Source organism: Bidens hawaiensis, unplaced genomic scaffold (assembly GCF_021521415.1).
Source record: "Bidens hawaiensis isolate Kalapana, Puna unplaced genomic scaffold, B.hawaiensis_p1.1 tig00018571_1, whole genome shotgun sequence".
Taxonomy (NCBI): Eukaryota; Viridiplantae; Streptophyta; class Magnoliopsida; order Asterales; family Asteraceae; genus Bidens; species Bidens hawaiensis.
The window spans coordinates 2,145-20,388 of record NW_027492813.1 but is presented as its reverse complement, the minus strand read 5'-3'; the positions used below and the strand labels follow the sequence as shown (position 1 = coordinate 20,388).

At 35.1% G+C, this 18,244-nt stretch overlaps 1 protein-coding gene across 1 annotated transcript; it reads right to left on the bottom strand.

The window, feature by feature from the left end:
• Nucleotides 1-6,922: 6,922 nt before the first annotated feature.
• LOC143556432 (protein LOL1-like) lies at nt 6,923-9,560 on the bottom strand (the record flags this gene model as incomplete). Its single annotated transcript, XM_077045752.1, has 4 exons — nt 6,923-7,160; nt 8,937-9,046; nt 9,242-9,355; nt 9,440-9,560. Coding segments are annotated over 4 exons (384 nt in total), but the record flags the coding sequence as incomplete, so codon positions are not given.
• Nucleotides 9,561-18,244: the final 8,684 nt, after the last annotated feature.

Here is an 18,244-nt window from a genome sequence, read left to right as displayed (position 1 = left end):
AATATATTATAATAAAGCAAGCTACCTGAAGCTGCCGGTGAAGTGAATAATAATAATAATTGAGAGAAGAAATGAACTGAAGATCGGATCTGGAATATTATTATTGTGAATTGCAGGTGTTTGAGACGAGTAAACGGATGAATTGAAGCCAGCTTCAGCTTCCTTCCGTTGAACAGATTCATACACTTCTTAGTTTTAGTCAGTCAATAACAAGAGCTTTTTATTATTATTATTATTATTATTATTATTTCTTTTTAATAGCTGTTTTAAGATATCATTAGCTAGTGCTGTAAACGGATCGAACCGAACCGAATCGAACAAGACATTGTCATTGTTTTTCCGTTAAGGCTCAGCAGACTCTTCAAGATATTTAGCGACATTAAGGTACGATTTAATTGCATATCCAGTCAATTAGGGCATAAATATTGTTATTCTTCTTGTATGCCTGTTGTTTTCATTGTCACTATAATCTTCAGCAACAATTTCTGTAACAGGACCTGCTAATTGATTTCAAGCCAAGATATGCATCTCAGCTACTGCCATAATACATCTCGCTTGCATTGGTTGAATTGCATTCTATTCAGTTTGCCCTTAAATTACATTGCTCATGTCTCTATTAACGGTCTACCTGACTAATAATTTGGTGTGTGTATATTTTAAAAATTGATCAGTTATATCATTGTTACGTGTGTCTAGTATTGTGATGTATTATAAAACAAACTTTGTTTGATGTAAACTAATTGTATGCTAATAAAATATTCATGTATATGACGAGCCTGCAGTTTCTCTTTTCCTTTTTCTATGTTACTACTATTACTAATTACAGCTTTTCCTTGAATGATTTGTCGGTCGGTGAACCTTAGCAGTTAGCACTCCCTTCATGCTTGCACCGCATTGTCATTATTACCCTCCATTGGATGGATTGGAGCATCTTATTTTGAAGATGAAAGTGCCAAATTGGTATGTAGCTCCTTATTATTTAATCCATTTTAGTTTAATATTTTTAACTTCTTAACTACTTATTCTTTTGTAGACACCAATAGCTCATATAAAGCCCTGGGAAACTGTTAGTTACCTGAGTGTAACGTGCATTGGTTTCTAATTCAAATATTCTTTTGTGTTCAATTAGTGTTTGGAAAGACAAGCTTGTCTTGATAAAATAAGCTTATACTTAGGGTTTCATTATATCATGTTGGTTTATTTATTTTAGGAGGATGACATTATTTTATATTCCACCTCCTCTTACACTGTTTGTTTAGAATAAATAAAGTGTTAGCCAAATACCATTCACCATTTTAGATGCAGGCATTTGCAAGTAATGGGGGGATTCAACCCAATAAGTTCTCTATATTTTGGAATTTTTAATCACTTAAAGAGTAGGTGTGCTCAAACTGGCTTTAAACACGAGCGAAAGAGAATTTAAAGTTGTGATCAAACTGGCTTCACACGAAGATTTGCATCATCTTGGATTGTTTTTTAGCTAGGAGGCAATCAGATGCACCACAAGAAGCACTTCAGATTCTGGATATTGTTTTACGGGCGTTACCTACCAATCTGTATGTCTTCACGTTCAGTAAAGTGCTAAATTTTATCATTTTTCAAACAGGTCAAGATTACCATTTTAGTAAGTAGATCAAATTATCATTTTTATTAACCTAGTTAGATTGTCATTTTTAGTAGATCAGAAAAAAAAATCATCATTCTCACTAAACGAGTCAAATTTACCATTTTAGTGAACGGGCCGAAGCTATCATTTTATAAAACGAGCCAAGCCTTTTGTTTTTATTAAACGAGACAAAACTACCATTTTTAATTTTAGTGATTAGCATCTTTCATGGGCAGGTAGCATGCAGTTTGGTTTGGGTCAACGCGAGTCTTCTTTCTCGGGTTAGGCTTCTTACACTACTGTAGACAAGCACGACTACTGCCTTCAGGTTTCACTTCTAACCTTGCTGTGCTAAGCTTCACCGGATGCGGAGCATGGTGTCACCAACTCACCATGGGAAGGGGCTACAACCATGGCCTCTTTTGCCAGAATAATACTGTTGTGATCATATATGCATCACTAGGTGATGATGAAATAAAAGGAATTATAAAATGCCTTAACATATTACACATGGCTATTGGTTTAGGGGTTTTACTTTTTGGTGAGTGGGAGTACAAAAGCTTAGTGAGTATCAATCTTGAAGCATCATAGACTAGCATTTGATCAGCCACTTGACCCATCCTTGGCTTTGACTTTGAATGTCTATAGTTAACTTATTCGGATGTGATATGCTTATTTTTCTTACTACGATACATGTGTTTTTAAAGCAAGTATTTGAAAGTATTGGTCATGATTTGTTTCTTTTATATACAGACTACAACCAATCCCCAGATTTCAATCTAGGTATTCGAATTGCTAATTAATAAGGTAAATGACACTTTAGAAAAGCTTGCAGCAAATCAATTCTCTTAGATTGACTTTATAATAGTCAAAGATCATTTTGAAGTCCGTTTTTCTAATTAAATGGGGAGTTTTTTTGGAACACCCTTGCACAAACAGAGTCCTTGTGCTCAAGGTTTTGTTAAGCAAAGTATCTGTTACTAGTAGTTTGGTCCCGCTTCGGTGTATGATTTTCCATTTTATGTGGTCCTTGATCCATGAACCATGAACATGCCTTTCTTTAATTCTTTATGATCCTAGCCCTGATCAAGTTAGGATCAAAGTTTTACATAGTTGTTTATAGTTTACAATTTAATTCATTTACTTAAATTTGTGTTGATACTAAACGTGTTGTACTTGTATCTTAAAACACATATTGTTTTAGTTAAATGCAAATTATAATTTTGTCATTATGGCATTAAACTACCCGTCCACTGGACGGGTATAAAACTAGTTGAGATTGTTCGTGTCCATTTATGTTCGTTCGTTAGTATTGTAAACGGACGCTAACAGACAAATGAACACTACTGGACCCTAATGGACAAACGAAAACACAGGCATTAATGGGCATTAATTGACAAACAAACACTAACAGATAGTAATGAACATTAATGGGCAAACATACACAAGCGATTTTGATGAACAAACGAGCATAAACGATTACATATTAATTTCAAAAGGTATAATTATTATCGAACGGACGTTGCCAATCTCTGTCCGTGTTCGTCCGTTAAGCTTACCGAACGAAAGTTTTTTGTTCATGACCGGTTCATTTATTAAACGGACGAACATAAACGAACTCCTTCCCAAACGGGCATAATAGCCCTACCATAAACGTTCAGTTCCTTTATAGCCCTACCATCAGGGATGTCCAAACGTTAGACGCTCATTTGATAAATGCTTGTTTGATTTGTAAATCAAAGCAGCCTTATACACTATTCGATCGAATGCCCTTTTGAAATTTGAAGAGTTTTAATTTGCATTTGGTTATTTGACATAATAGTAGTTCCAACTAAAATGGTGTTTGAAGATGGAAATGGCTTTGAAGAGAAAAATTAGTGTTTATTAAAGATGTATTGAAATATGATGTTTTAGCTGATATGACACAAACTATAGGTGTTTGAAAGTGGATGTATTGGACATGCTTTTAAAAAAATTATTTAGATTTGTGTGTTATTCTAATTTAGAGTCGGTAATTCTTGACAATTTATATGATATGGAAATAATCAGGCTTTACACACACCGATGTGATCCATTTAACAAAGCATGTTGTGTTTTGGGTTGATCTGTCTAATGTAATTAGTAAACGAATTTTGTCCAAGTATGGCTAAGTTAAACATAACATGTTTATTCCATTTACAACGAACGGGGGTCCGAGGGCCGCCCTTGGCAGCGCGGTCCAAGGGGCAGAGCCTCTGGCTAAGATCGAGCTGCCAGTTTAGCTTGGAAAAATTTTATTTTCACTAATAAGCCTTTACCAAAAACTTCATCAGAAAATGCCTTTTTCTAATTCCGAGCCAAGTTCAAACGAGTCGGATAACTTAACGAAAAGGGGGGGGGGGGTTTCTGGCTCGAAAAACACATTTTCGGCTCGAATGGGATCCATTCGGCCCATTTGGTTCCGGTTCGGCTCGATTCTGGTCCTTCCATTTTGCCTTTTCTCGCGTCTCGTTACACCCATTTTAACACTAGGACAAGTTTCGGGTTATAACAACTCCTTCTCCTTGCTCGGTACGGCCCGAACATCACGTGTTCATATCGACAAACCCCAAGTAATAGGCCTGTAAACAAATCGAACGTCCGATGAACTATTCGTGAATCGTTCGGAGGGAAGTTTGTTTATTTAACAAACGAGCGAACATGAACAAAAAAATTTTGTTCGTTTAATTAAAAGAACGACCATGAACACATGTTCTGTTCATTCATTTATGTCATAAACGTTCGTTTATGTTCGTTTATGTATGTATATTTATGTTCGTTTATGTATTAATAGAAAATAATTAAATATTATCTAGATAGATCATCTGCTTAAAAGTTTTATATTTATTAATTTGTGTTCATTTAAGTGTTTTCATTTAAGTTCGTTTATGTTTGTTTGTGCTCATTTACATTTGTTCATGTATGTTTGTTTATCTTTGTTTAGTTATGTTCGTTTAGATTTAAAAAAAACGAAAACAAATGCCCCTTTTTAAATAAACAAACATGAACATAAATATTTGTTCGATTAAGTGTCCGTGTTCTTTTAAAGTTAAATGAATGAACATGAAAATGCCCTTGTTTGTGTTCATTCGATTCGTTTACAGGCTTTCATTATTCACATTGATAAATACATTGGTCTTAATCTCTAGGCTCTGCCGCTTTTATTTGTGTTCGTTTATGTTCATGAACCGTTCATTGACACATTAATTTCCTTAATGAACGAACACGAACATAAAATCCCATTCGGTAAGTGTTCATGAACCGTTCATGAACACATTATTTTCTTAACGAATGAACATGAACAAGGCCTTGTTCGTGTTCGTTCGGTTCGTTTACAGCCCTACCAAGTAACTTTCTCATTTTAAAATTTACACTTTTCTTGCTCAACAAAACCCGATTCATCTTGGTCCTTAAATCGTAACACAACCAACATAAAAACCTAACCTTTAATCTAAAGCATACCTTTATAGATTTGGTTTGATTTTGAATCTTGAACCACTTGCAAATCTAGACGGGTTTTTCTTTATGGTTAGAATAAGAATCAACCTTGCTTAGACTTGGACTCTTGAATGAAATATGGAAAGAGGTTGGGTGTTTGTGTGTGTACAGAGATTGTGTATGTGTGTCTGGAGGTTGAATATGGAGGAAATGAGACCATGTTTCTGGAGTATAGAATAAAAACCCTCTTGAGTTGTGAAAACCTGTGAAAACTCTATGTAACATCGTTCTTTTTTTTTGTTACATGTAATATATGTTGTTACATTTAATACAAAACATCGAAAACATAAAAAAAATGTTTTGCTATTTTTTTTACATTTTTTTAGTAATTTTTATATATGTTTTTAGGAGAGAGAAAATGTAAATAAACTTTTACATTTTTATTAACTTTAATTGTGGACTACAAGATTTAATCATTAATTAAAAACATGTGGTTGAGAATGGGTTTCTAGAGTTTTCACAACTCAAGTGGGTTTTTATTCTAACCTAACCCTGTATATATATATAGGAGAAGTATAGTTTGAAAACCATCTTGAGTTAAGAAAACCCATGAAAGCCCTATGCAACATCGTTTTTTTTTTTTGTTACATGTAATATATGTTGTTACATTTAATACAAAACATCAAAAACATAAAAAAAATGTCTTGCTATTTTTTTTACATTTTTTAGTAATTTTTATATATGTTTTCAGAAGAGAGAAAATGTAAATAAACTTTTACATTTTTTATTAACTTTAATTGTGAACCCTTGGGTGGGCAAAAGTAAAATTGCACTAATTTTGACGTTATTTTACTAATCTCGTGAAAATAACGTTAAAAGTGGCGGAAGGTTAATCAGGCATCATGTGGTGGCGTTGATAGCCGAAAGACAAGGGCACATGCACCGATCAGCCGGTGTCCCGATGATTGAGTGCTATGTGCCTTATGTCCAAGGCTTGATGCAAAACTACTATCGAGCCGGGGGTCTCACCGGAAGCAGCCTCTCTATCCCTATGGGATAGAGGTAAGGCTGTCTACATCTTACCCTCCTCAGACCCTACCATAGCATTGCTATTGATGGGATATACTGAGTACGATGATGATGATGATGATGATTATGAAGATTTAATCTTTAATTAAAAACATGTGGTTGAGAATGAGTTTTTAAAGTTTTCACAACTCAAGTGAGTTTTTATTCTAATCTAACCATATATATATATATATATATATATGATTTGTGTGTTGTGATTGTTGTGGGGCCACTACAAACCCACCTCCCAAACATTTGAGAATGCAAACCAAACCTAGTACAAACGTTTGTCTTCACCCATAAACCAATCTAAACCTTATGTCACATCACCAAAAACCAATAGATGGAGATGCTCTTATCCATTATGGCATTATGCTCTGAAGTCATTTTCTTCGTTGTACGACTCTTTCATTAAATACCACAAATCTTCAAAGATGTGAATTTGGGAACTTCGTAGCATGCATTCATATCACACATAACTAGAAAATGACATAACTAACCTTTTCCCACGGGTTTAATATCACTCTTTACAGCCTAAAATTAATTTAATAATCAGGATAAACAATGTACATGATTCTTCAATCTTGTTTTTCCTTGATGCTTATCCTTCATTATCTTTAGTCACTTTCTATCCAAGATTCAACCAATTATATTAAACCAAGAAATGACAAAGTTTGAAGCTTGAATTAAAAGTCAACTAAGCCCCCCACAAAACTTCCTACATACCGTGTTATCAAAGGCAACAAACCAAACATGTACTAACTATCAACTATCAACTATCAACTATCAACATTAACATTAAAAACCTCAATAAACCAAACACCAACCATAAGCTTTCTCACACAATCAGATATTTCTCGTACCCAAAACCTAGACTTATTCCTTAATCACTGTAATATTTATAAAAAAGAGAATAGTCGTCTCAAGCAAGAGGAAATTCATAACTCTATGCATTGCACATGAGGTAGCCATGTATTTAAAACCATAGAATTTAGGTGTTGAACTTTTGTTCTGTATCACTTGTGGATGCCTGCCCAAAAGAAAACATATATCATTAGATTGTTGCGTTCACAAAAACTAAAGAAATTAAGGGGGCGTTTGGTTCGTGGAATGTATGGAATTGGAATTGGAATTGGAATTGAAATTTACATAGGAAATGTAATTTGAATTGGAATTACTGAATTCCTTTGAAAATTCATTCCTTTGAAAATTCATACTCTGTTTGGTTATACGTTTTGTTGAAAAAAGACAGAATTACAGAAATTATCCTTTATCTTTCACTCAAATTTCACTCGTTGTCCCTGATCTTCAAAATTGATCTTTTTTGTCTTTTACGTTTCAAAATCCAACAGCGTTTGTCCTTTTCGTCTAACCCGGTTAATTTTTCTCATTAAGTCAGGTCTAGTGCCCTGCACGTGAGGGCAAGTTGGTCATTTTACCTATTAAATTAAAAAAAATTAAATAAACAAAAACAATAAAAAAACTTAATATATATTTATATTCTCTCTCCCCCTTCTTCTTCTTCCTCCATTCCGGCAGCCAACACCAAGCTCTCCGGCTGCCACCGCCGCCGTCGTCTCTTCCACCGGCGGTTAAGGATAACGGGGTAAAAGGTTCGATTATGAGAGATAATGAGACCCAGATGAATATGGATTGAATCGGGTCGGAGAAGACGGCAGCGGTGGTGACTGCCGGAGAGAAGAAAATCAAAAATAATCGATGCTTGATTTCAAATTAAAAAACCCTAAATTCTTTCATCTGTTTATGACTTCGCGTCAACAAGATTGAACAGATTCTAATCTCGAATCGAAGGCATATGCGCATAGTCCGAGGACAGGTTCGTTTCCCTACGGTTCGTCGGGGGGGGGGGGATTCCGACAGTCATTTCCCAACGGTTCGTTTACAGTCGGTGGTGCTGTTAGCGTGAGAAGGGAGACGGTGGGTGTAATGGGTTAAATGGCATTTGAGAGTTTTTAATTGGTTTTTGTCTACAGTGGAGGTGGGAGGCGACGACGCGTGGCGACGGTGGCGCCGGCGGCGGCGGAGCTTGAAGACGGTGGCGGGAGCTTGAAGACGGTCTGTGTTGATGGAGAAAGAACAACAGCATGACGATGATTTTGAATGAATGAACAATGCAATTTTTTGATTAAGATTTGCTAGATTGTGAATTTAGAGATTTTGATTTTGAGACGGAAGAGTTGCAGAAAGGAGAGAAAGAGAGAGTTACTTGAGAGAGAAAGTATGTATATTCTTTTAATTAATTATTAAAATATTATTTTAATTTAATAGAAAAAATGACCAATTTGCCCTCATATACAAGTCACATGACTTGACTTAACGAGAAAATTAACCGGGTTAGGTGAAAAGGACAAACGTTGTTGGATTTTGAAACGTAAAGGACAAAAAAGATCAATTTAAAAAAAAAAAATTTAACATGATTGTTTTAATTTAAAAAAAAAAAATTTTAAAGATCAGGGACAACGAGTGAAATTTTGGTGAAAGAAAATAACAATTTCTGTAATTCTGTTTTGAAAAAATTGGAATGAAAAAGATACTTAATAAGACAAATTTGCCCTTATGGTTTAACAAATATTACAAACCTCACATCTTTGAAAACTGTATTTCTTGACCTGTTATTAATTCTGGCACCACCATCTCAAATTTTTAAAAGGAGAAATTCCATTAAATCCAAATCCAAATCCAAATCCAAATCCAATTCCATCTCTTACCCAACCAAACAAAGGAATTCAGATTACAATTCCCTTGAAATCCTCCAATCAAACAGGCAATAAGGTTTTGTGCTAACCCCGATAGAGGTAATAAATTGGCAAACCGCACATTTCACAGAAAGAGCTCCATACGGGTACATCAAAAGCATTCTACAGCTTCCACAATTCACGTGTGCTACTTGATTTGCTGCCCAAAAGATTCACAATTCTTTTAACAAATAGAGTAGGGCTAAACATATCTCAGTAGATAAAAGTAGAGAGTTGATTTGACTGATTTATTAGTAAAATAGAGTGAGAGAATAGGGGAGGCCATGTTTAGCACGACCCTAACAAATTTAATCGAGTAATATGAGAACAATCAGGAGTTTGAATGTTAGATTACCTTCTAAGGCTAAGTTAACGGTGTGACAACAAGAACATTGTACACTTGTCGCGCCACGAATGTACACGAGCAATGTGTGACAGCCTCCACAAATCAGTTGTGCATTTTCCGTGCCTAAAATTAAAAACCCATTTTATGAAAACAATATATTTTCTAAAAATGAAAACTTATAAAAAAAATGATCAAATTGTGATTTACCAGGTGGAGGAACAGCTGTGACAGCATGGCAAACGGCACAACATACTGACGTGGCTCCAACAGGATATAGTAAAAGATTCCGACATCCAGAACACACAAGTTGGCTTTGAGATCCTATTTTTTTAATAGTTTAATGATTTTTTAGGTCTCACAAAAAAAAATAGATCTAAAAAGAAATAATAATAATTATAATAAAAACAGAGTACTCTGTTTTTCTTCCTGCCTTCTTGGATTGATTTGTGAAGTAAATAAGCATCAAACTAACCAATCATCATGCTATATTAAGCATTAATCAAGAAAATTATTTGGGTTTTTGTCTCAAATAAATAATATTTATTTTTCTTAGTAAAATAAGTGATTTAAATTGAGCCATGATACCATTTTCAGGATGTGGTCCATGTGGATATGGAGCAAGAGGGACTGACATTGTAATTATGGTTGAAAATGTCTATTGTCTTCACTCTTCAACTCCAATATTTCAAAAAATATTTACATAATATGAAGCTTTAAATACCTGGAAAAAAAATCATAACAGAACAAAATTTCATTAGCAATTCATTCATGAAGTGCATAGATGATGATATTTTTGTTGGCATCATTCTAAGTTATGAACACAAACCTTTGCTAATATAATTGCAAAAGCTATATTTTATATTGTTTTCTTTACATCACGGTTTTATAGCAGTGAGTCCGCACACTGAATTGTGTAACCGGTTTTGTAATTGCCCTACAATCACTTACATTGTGAGGCCCCACAACAAAATATCGTCTGTATAATCGACCATCTTTGAATATTATTTTAATTATATAATCATGAATGTATTTTTATAAAAATACCTACACATTTAATACATAGTTTGATAGCAAGCTCCTCTCAGTTTATACTCCATAGATGAATGGTAGAATATGTGTTCCATAGTTGAAATCACGTCTCATGTGATCGACTCGACTTATTGATACAGTGACGAACACGTTAATTTTCGTTACGACGAGTCAAGTACGAAGAGCGTTAAAATTTGCTCAAGTTTGAGAAACAACAAATAATTATAACACATGTCACTATTTCAATTAAAGTTTTATGTTTTAAACTCATTTATGTTTTTGACTCAAATTAATGGATAAAATTTGATTCACTTGCTATAGATACCTCTCGACCAAAGTTAATTTTTAATTGAAATAACAACGTAACTAGTAAATCTCATAAATATCAGAAGAACAAGATGACCCTTAAAATTATATAACATATAACTACATATAAACACTTATTTTTATGAGTTTGGTAGACTTAAAAATACTTGTTTCATATGTTACAAACGGTCTTAAGTCATGTAAAGTTTAATGATTAAGCGTATTTTTAAAGGATATTTCAATTTATGCATCATGAAAATTTATAATTTTCAATTAATAAATATTACTTTTATAAGGTTAATATTGTTTTTTGAAAAGATCGGGTCATGCATAGTGATGCTATGACTCAAATATCACCTAATGTAGTTTTTAAATATTGAGTTTTGCAATTAAAAGTGAAAAAAGTAGCAGCGCAGCTTATTATCAATTTACATTCTGTTTGAATGTTGAAGAAACACTAGGTGACCCCGGCAGATTACGGATAATCTGGGGGTTAAGTAGATGTTTCCCACAAGGGTTAGGTCCGGCAAAGATGGTTATTCCTCTGATGACCTGCAAAACAGACACCGTGAGCTCGTCACTGAGAAGGTGGGGTACCTCCTTGTGACCACCCTCCGGCGTGAGAATCAGACTAGATTGCTCTTGAATATAAGTGTATATTAAGAGAAATTGCTAGAGCAGATATCAGATAATATATGGAGATATAAGATAATGATACCGTTCCAAGGTGTTGGAGTATTTATAGCCGAAGGTAGGTTTCCAAGCAGGTACAGCCAGCTGTATAATATTTCTTTTCTACCAACTGTGGGCTACGCACGTGCCATGCTGGTGGTTGGTGGGTAGGCAGCGGCTGATAGTGACATGGCCGGCTGTGTACTATTCCTTTTCCACCAACTGCAGGCTATGTACGTGCCACGACAAGGGTTGGTGAGTAGGCAGCGGCTGATAGTGACAATTTGTACTAGAGCGTGCTCCTCGTCGTACTGTTGTCAGTGAGCTGTCACCCTGTGATTGGTTCATGGGCTGCTTTGGTCAGATCTTGTCTATTTTGTCCATACCTTGGCAGGTATAGTACAAAAGATCATCCAGAAGCGTACGGACTGGCTCATTTGGGCGGGAGTATTCCCGCCTTGCTCATTCCTTCTTCAGGTGACACTGAATTATTGAGAGTTAGTGCCTTGTGCGTGTAGCCTTGCTATTAGTGCGGGTAGCCTTCCCTGATGGCTTGTATCCGCAGCTGCGGGAACAGGCGGGGTACTTCACCATTGGGAGGCTTTTCCTACGGGAACAGCTGGCGTACTGCGCGTAAGGTCTTCATCTCTCTGAGCATGGTGGGTCCTGCGGAACCAGTTGGTCTTTGCGCAGACGTCCCTCTTCAAGGTGAGTCTTGCGGGTCCAACTGGGCCCTGCTGGGACCTACCTCTTCAAATGTAATTATTATTTTTTAGTTTTATAAAGTGGGACAAATATTGTGAGGAATAAAGTTTGTAACATTAAAAAAGGGGACAAATATTGTGAGGAATGTCTCGAGTCATCCAACAACTAAGATTTGCCCACGTCACCAGTCATATGCAAGACTCATGTTTATGACTAACTAATCTTGAAAAAAGAAAAGCTGTGCAATCGGTCCCTACCTTAAGTGGAAAGTGGAAACTCAAGGCCATCATTCAATTCAAACCTAGGTCCAAAACCTAATAATCTATATTTTAAACTGCCCACGTTTAAAGTTTAAACATTCATAAGATTATGCACCATGTGGCGCGGTGGGCTCCAAACACCGCCGGGGGCGCTAATGGGTGGGGTGACGAGGGGCGAGCAGTTGAGGGAAGATAGGCGTGGAAGGGGGGTGAGGTGGGGGGCCCACCACCAACGGCTATAAGACCGTTTAAAAAATAAAATTTAAATAATATAAAATACATACATATATATATATATATGAGAGATTTCAAATTAGAACCCCTTTGAGTTTTAAGAACTCAGTGTAACGATTTTTTTACACATGCGTAATACATGTAGGTTACATACACGTAAAAAAATTACAGAATTTTTTACGCACCGAGTCGACATTTTACACATGTGTAACGGACGTAAAAGTTAGTGTAACCAGTTACATATTTATTCTCTCTCACACTTTGACTTTTTTTGCCAGATTTAATCTCAACCACTTTTCCACCACTTTTGGAAAAGTGGTTGAGATTAAATCTGGCAAAAAAGTCAAAGTATGAGAGAGAATAAATATGTAACTGGTTACACTAACTTTTACGTCCGTTACACATGTGTAAAATGTCGACTCGTGTGCGTAAAAAATTCTGTAATTTTTTTAAATGTATGTAACTTACATATATTACACATGTGTAAAAAAAATTCGAAAAAAAAAAATCATTACACTGAGTTCTATCGAGTTCTTAAAACTCAAAAGGGTTCTTAATTAAAATCTCATATATTTACCATTCACCCAATCTATACAAACATCCCATTCTCCTATTTAAACTTTATAAAACTTTCTCCCCAAATGTCTTCTGACTCATCTTTCACACCCGACTTCCAGCCCGATATCGACGGTATTTCCAATTCGGATTCAGAGATGAAGCGATATTTAGTGCCGTTCTAGAGGCTGCCCAATTCGTAATCTAGCATTGCGAAAGCTCACAACCACTAAAAAGACGGCCTCATCTTCAACGGGATCGAGTAGGTGCGCATGACCAGTTGATGAAAGATTATTTTTCACCGGACGCGACTTTTGATTCGGAACGATTTCGGCGCCGTTTTCGGATGAGTCGCCAACTATTTTTACAAATAGTTGGTGATTTAGAAAGCGTTTATGCATTCTTCCAACAACGTGCGGACGCGAGAGGTAAACCGGGATATTCTACAATGCAAAAATGCACGGCGGCAATTCGTCAACTAGCGTACGGGACTGCGAGCGACGCCATGGAAGAGTACTTACAGATGTCGGAGACAGTGGCTCGTGAAGCGCTTCACACATTCTACGAATGTGGGTATTAATATTCTAATTATTTATTTCAAAACCGTAACATTTTAAGCACGAATTTTATAAAATTTGTTAAACTTAGGCATTCCACAACTATATCATAAAAATATTTGAGGAAACCGGCTCAAAGCGACGTACAAAAAATATACGAGGTGCGTCATCAAAGATACGGTTTTCCCGGGATGCTTGGTAGCCTCGATTGCATGCATTGGGAATGGGAAGCCTGTCATGTTGCTTGGCAAGGTATATCATCGGGGTGATCATGATGGCCAACAATTATTTTTGAGGCGGCTGCATCATTTGATCTTTGGATATGGCATGCGTTTTTTGGGATGCCCGGTGCAAAAATGATGTAGCTGTGATTAATGCGTTCCCTATTTCTGACCGCCTCACAGACGGAGTCTCACCCGACATCTCATTTTCCACGAACGATGTCAACTACAAATACGGATATTATCTAGTCGACGATATTTATCCGGAGTGGGCCACGTTGGTTCTTAGCTTTACGTGCCCGACTGACGAAAAACGTCAGTATTTCAAGAAAAAACACGAGTCGGCAAGAAAAGACATCGAAAGGGCATTCGGTGTATTAAAGAAACGCTAGTCTATCATTAGACAACCGCTCGTTTTCTACAAATGGATAAGTTAAGAAACATAATGTACACTTGCATTATCTTGCATAATATGATATTGGAGGACTCGGGTAGAGCAGTTTGCCAAGGCGAGTACAACAATGAGCCAGAGCCGATCTGTACACTAAACGAAGATGAGAAACTTGCTAATTTATTAAAAACACGAAAAAAGGAAACCAATTTCAGCCTTCGATCAGATTTGGTTGAACATCTTTGCTATAATAATCAAGATGACGTCGAGGACGACGACTAAAAATAGCTTTAATTTTTTTATATGTTTTTTTATTTAATTTATTTTGTATTTTAGTATTATTGTATTTTTTTATTATTGTATTATATATTATTGTATTGGTTTGTTTGTTTTATAAAAAAAAGAGAAAATGTTGGGCTTCGAAGTCTCCTCACCATAGAGGGGCATTATGCTCTGGGGCATCCATGCCCCCAGTGCCCACGTGACGCTGACGTGGCACTGTGCAAGGGGTTTCGAAGCCCCCACTATAGCACACAGCCTAACAGCGTACTCGTAAATCTTTTTCTTATTCTTATTTGTGGCCGTAAAATTCTTTTTAGTATTATATAAATTATTTATCGAGTCACATTTCTTATACTTGAGAAATGATTTTATCGATGAAAGTGTTGACGATCACCAGGGATCACCGACAATGGGTGTTTGGCCTAGCTTATTTAATCATGCTTGTAGCTTTTTTAGCTTTTTTTTACAAAATAAGCTTAGTTTGGTGTTTGTTTTAGCCTTTTAAGCTTATACTTATAAGCTCATATAAGCTAATTTGAAAAAGCTTATTTGAAAATGGTTTTTTAACTTATTTGAAGAAGCTTATATGTGTTAGGATGTAAGTTACTAATTTGTCCTCAGATGACGGTGAATTGATAACTATTGAAGCAACTTATTACTATAACAAATTAAAGAATGGTGGATGTAATAACATATTATCAATTGTAGGATATAAGCTAATCTAAACACTTAAAAGGAGCTTATTAAATAATAGAAAATAAGCTACAAGCCACTTTAAAATATATAAGCATAAGCCAAAAAATAAAAGCTAGGCCAAACACTCCTAATCACCAATTAGTCAAGAGGTGCCTTGGTCAATATCCAAAAATAGGAGTTAAACTTTTATTAAACTTATTCGATAGAGTGAATCAAAAAATAAACCCGGTATTGTATAAATGTATTCGTATTAGTTATCCAAGTCCTTCAAACTGGTATCGAAACCGATATTGATTAAACTTATTCGTATTACTCATCCAGGTCCTTCAAATTGGTATTGCACCAAGTTTTACAGCTCCTCGCAATACCAAATTCCATTGTTCCTCTAAGATCTTTCACACCTTTTAGCGTTCGCACCTCTTTGAGCTTGATTCTATTTTACTACACTATCTAAAGGTTTCTTTTTCCTGGTTACAACTGAGCTAGTTTATAGATTATTGTCTAGAACTGCATTACCCAGTTTCGGATGGAAAATAACGTTTGCTTTCTCAACTTCAACACAAATTTTCCATCTCCCCATGATGCGTGCTCCATCTCCAACTCAGCTCCTTCATTCCTTCGTTCATTCGGATCACCCAAACTTTGCATGCCATGAACCTCATGCAAACTCCAACATCAACTTTGTTGGTTTGTTGATCTTCATCTTGTTATTTCCCATCATGGCAACCCGTAACATAAGACGGAGCTACCTCCTCGTGCACTTCATCAAGCACGGTTTCTCTCTCGTCTTGTCTGGCTGTTGTCTTGATCATTCTTCTCTTACGATTGAAATTATGTCATTCTTTTGGTTACGAAATTCTGCATAACTTCGGCTCTTCGACTGGATTTCTTCATGTAATCAGAAATTCCCAGCGATCAGTAACTTTATTGCAATCGGAAACTTTAACACCTTCGATCGGAACCCCAACTGCGTTCAGAAACACCAAAAAACAATGGGAGATGATTACAAACACAAGCCTAATTCTTGCGCTTTGGCTGTTTATAACTATTTCTTTATATTAACAATAAAGCTTGCAAATAATTCTTCCTCGTTAGAGACTAGTGTCAGGAATCAATTTACTTCAAACACACAGATGTAGATTGAATTTTGTTCTACAATTAATAGCAAAGCTCAGCGCCGGCCCTGAGGATTTAAATACATCAGCCGAGCCGAAATAAAAAGACCCGTATAGCTTAAACGAACTATGGATAAAAAAAAGTTTTGCACCAAATATATTTAAAATGCTAAATCCGTATCTAAAGTGACGAAACTTGAACATTTTAATTGTGGGAACCGAAAATATTACAAAAGGCAAACAAAGAACATAAATCCAAAAAAAAAAAAAAATAAATCCATCTCTTACATGGTTAATAATTTGGTTTGGGCAATGAAAGAATATATAATTAATTTGGGATGCTCACTTTTAAACTTTTGAGAACATAACTGACAAACTAAATACACATGATATTACTGAAACTAAATGGGCTAAAATCTAAGCCAGTGACGAAATTAAAACATTTTTAAACTAGAGGATCACAAATTGTTCTTTTGCATCCACATGTAAATATCAAGGCCATATGATTAAGCATTGCTTCCTTACTTTCTCTTGTTTATTAGATAAATAATCATTAATCGGCTTATGCAAAACAGAATCACAAATAATTTAATTTTTAAAAAAGTTCGACCTTTCTAGCCCTTTTTATATATTGATTGCACATGCATTTTTAAAAGATAGAATAGAGCTCAACTATTGTTTAAGATTTTTCCATATTCTTTTAGAGAAATATTTCAAAAGAAGTAAATATGTTTTGTTAATTAGAAATAAAGTAAGTCATATAAATTTATAGCCTGTAAGTTAATAGACTGATATAGAAAGTAAATAATTAGATAGAATTAGAAAAAAAAAAGTCATTAGTCATATTAAATCATTTAGTAATAAATAAACTAAAGGTAAATTTAAACCTTTAGTAATAAAAACAAACTAAAAATAAATTTATACCTTTAAAAAGGGTATATGCATAAATTGACTATATTGAAAACTTGTGTTAGAGATCATCGGGTTTCAGTTAATAATAAAATATTAATTTTCTCTTCAAACAACCATCTTTTTCATTGTCTCTACAACTCATTTCGGCAAACTTCTATCATCGTAAAAATACAAAAAAGGTTTTCAAATATATAAAAAATTTCAGGCCTCAAAAATCCGAGCAAATGGGTGGCAAAGAGTTTCACCTAACAAAACAATAAAAACAAAACGTATTGCAAGCAAGATAAATATATGTAAACCAATAAGGTAGACTTTTCTTTTTGGTTATTCTTTAATTGAACCCGCACCAACCCCCTCCCCCACCCAAAAAATAAAAAATAAAATAAAGAAAAAAAAGGACAGATGAAACTCTTTCAAAACCGTTGGATTCTTTCTTTCTACGAACTTGACTCACTTTTGGATACGTACTGCAGATGGCTCCTGATCGATCTTCAAGTCGCATCTAGTCTTCTCCTTCTAGCAATCTTAAACCTATCGATTTGTTACCACTTGCTGAAGTTATTCGATACAATGAATCAAGAAACGAGCCCGATATTGTATAAAATTTATGTGACTCTTTTTGTTAATAATAAACAATGACGGAATACTAGATACAATTAAAATGAAAACTATTGGTGAGTTTATATAACACCCAAATCCTACTTCTTATAGAAGTAAACACAATTAAATTAGACTTCTAATTTACTTAATAATAATAAATATAAGGGTCAAGTTAGGTGTTGTTTGTTTTTAAAAACAAAAACTGTCTGCAATCTGATTTCATGTCTTCAACTGAATATGTGGTCTGAAGGTCTGCAATATGAAAATATAATACTTTTGTTTTATAAACTGGATATCGTCTGCATAAGCTGAAAATTAGTTACCTATCATACATATCACAGTAGATAGAAGTCATGTAGCGTATGCAGACTGTTAAAATAATTGGTGGTGGTGTACGACTTGTGGAAATGGGTGGTGGTGGATGATTGGAGGTAGACGATTTGTAGTAGGTGGTGAACGGTGGTGGACGGTGGACGG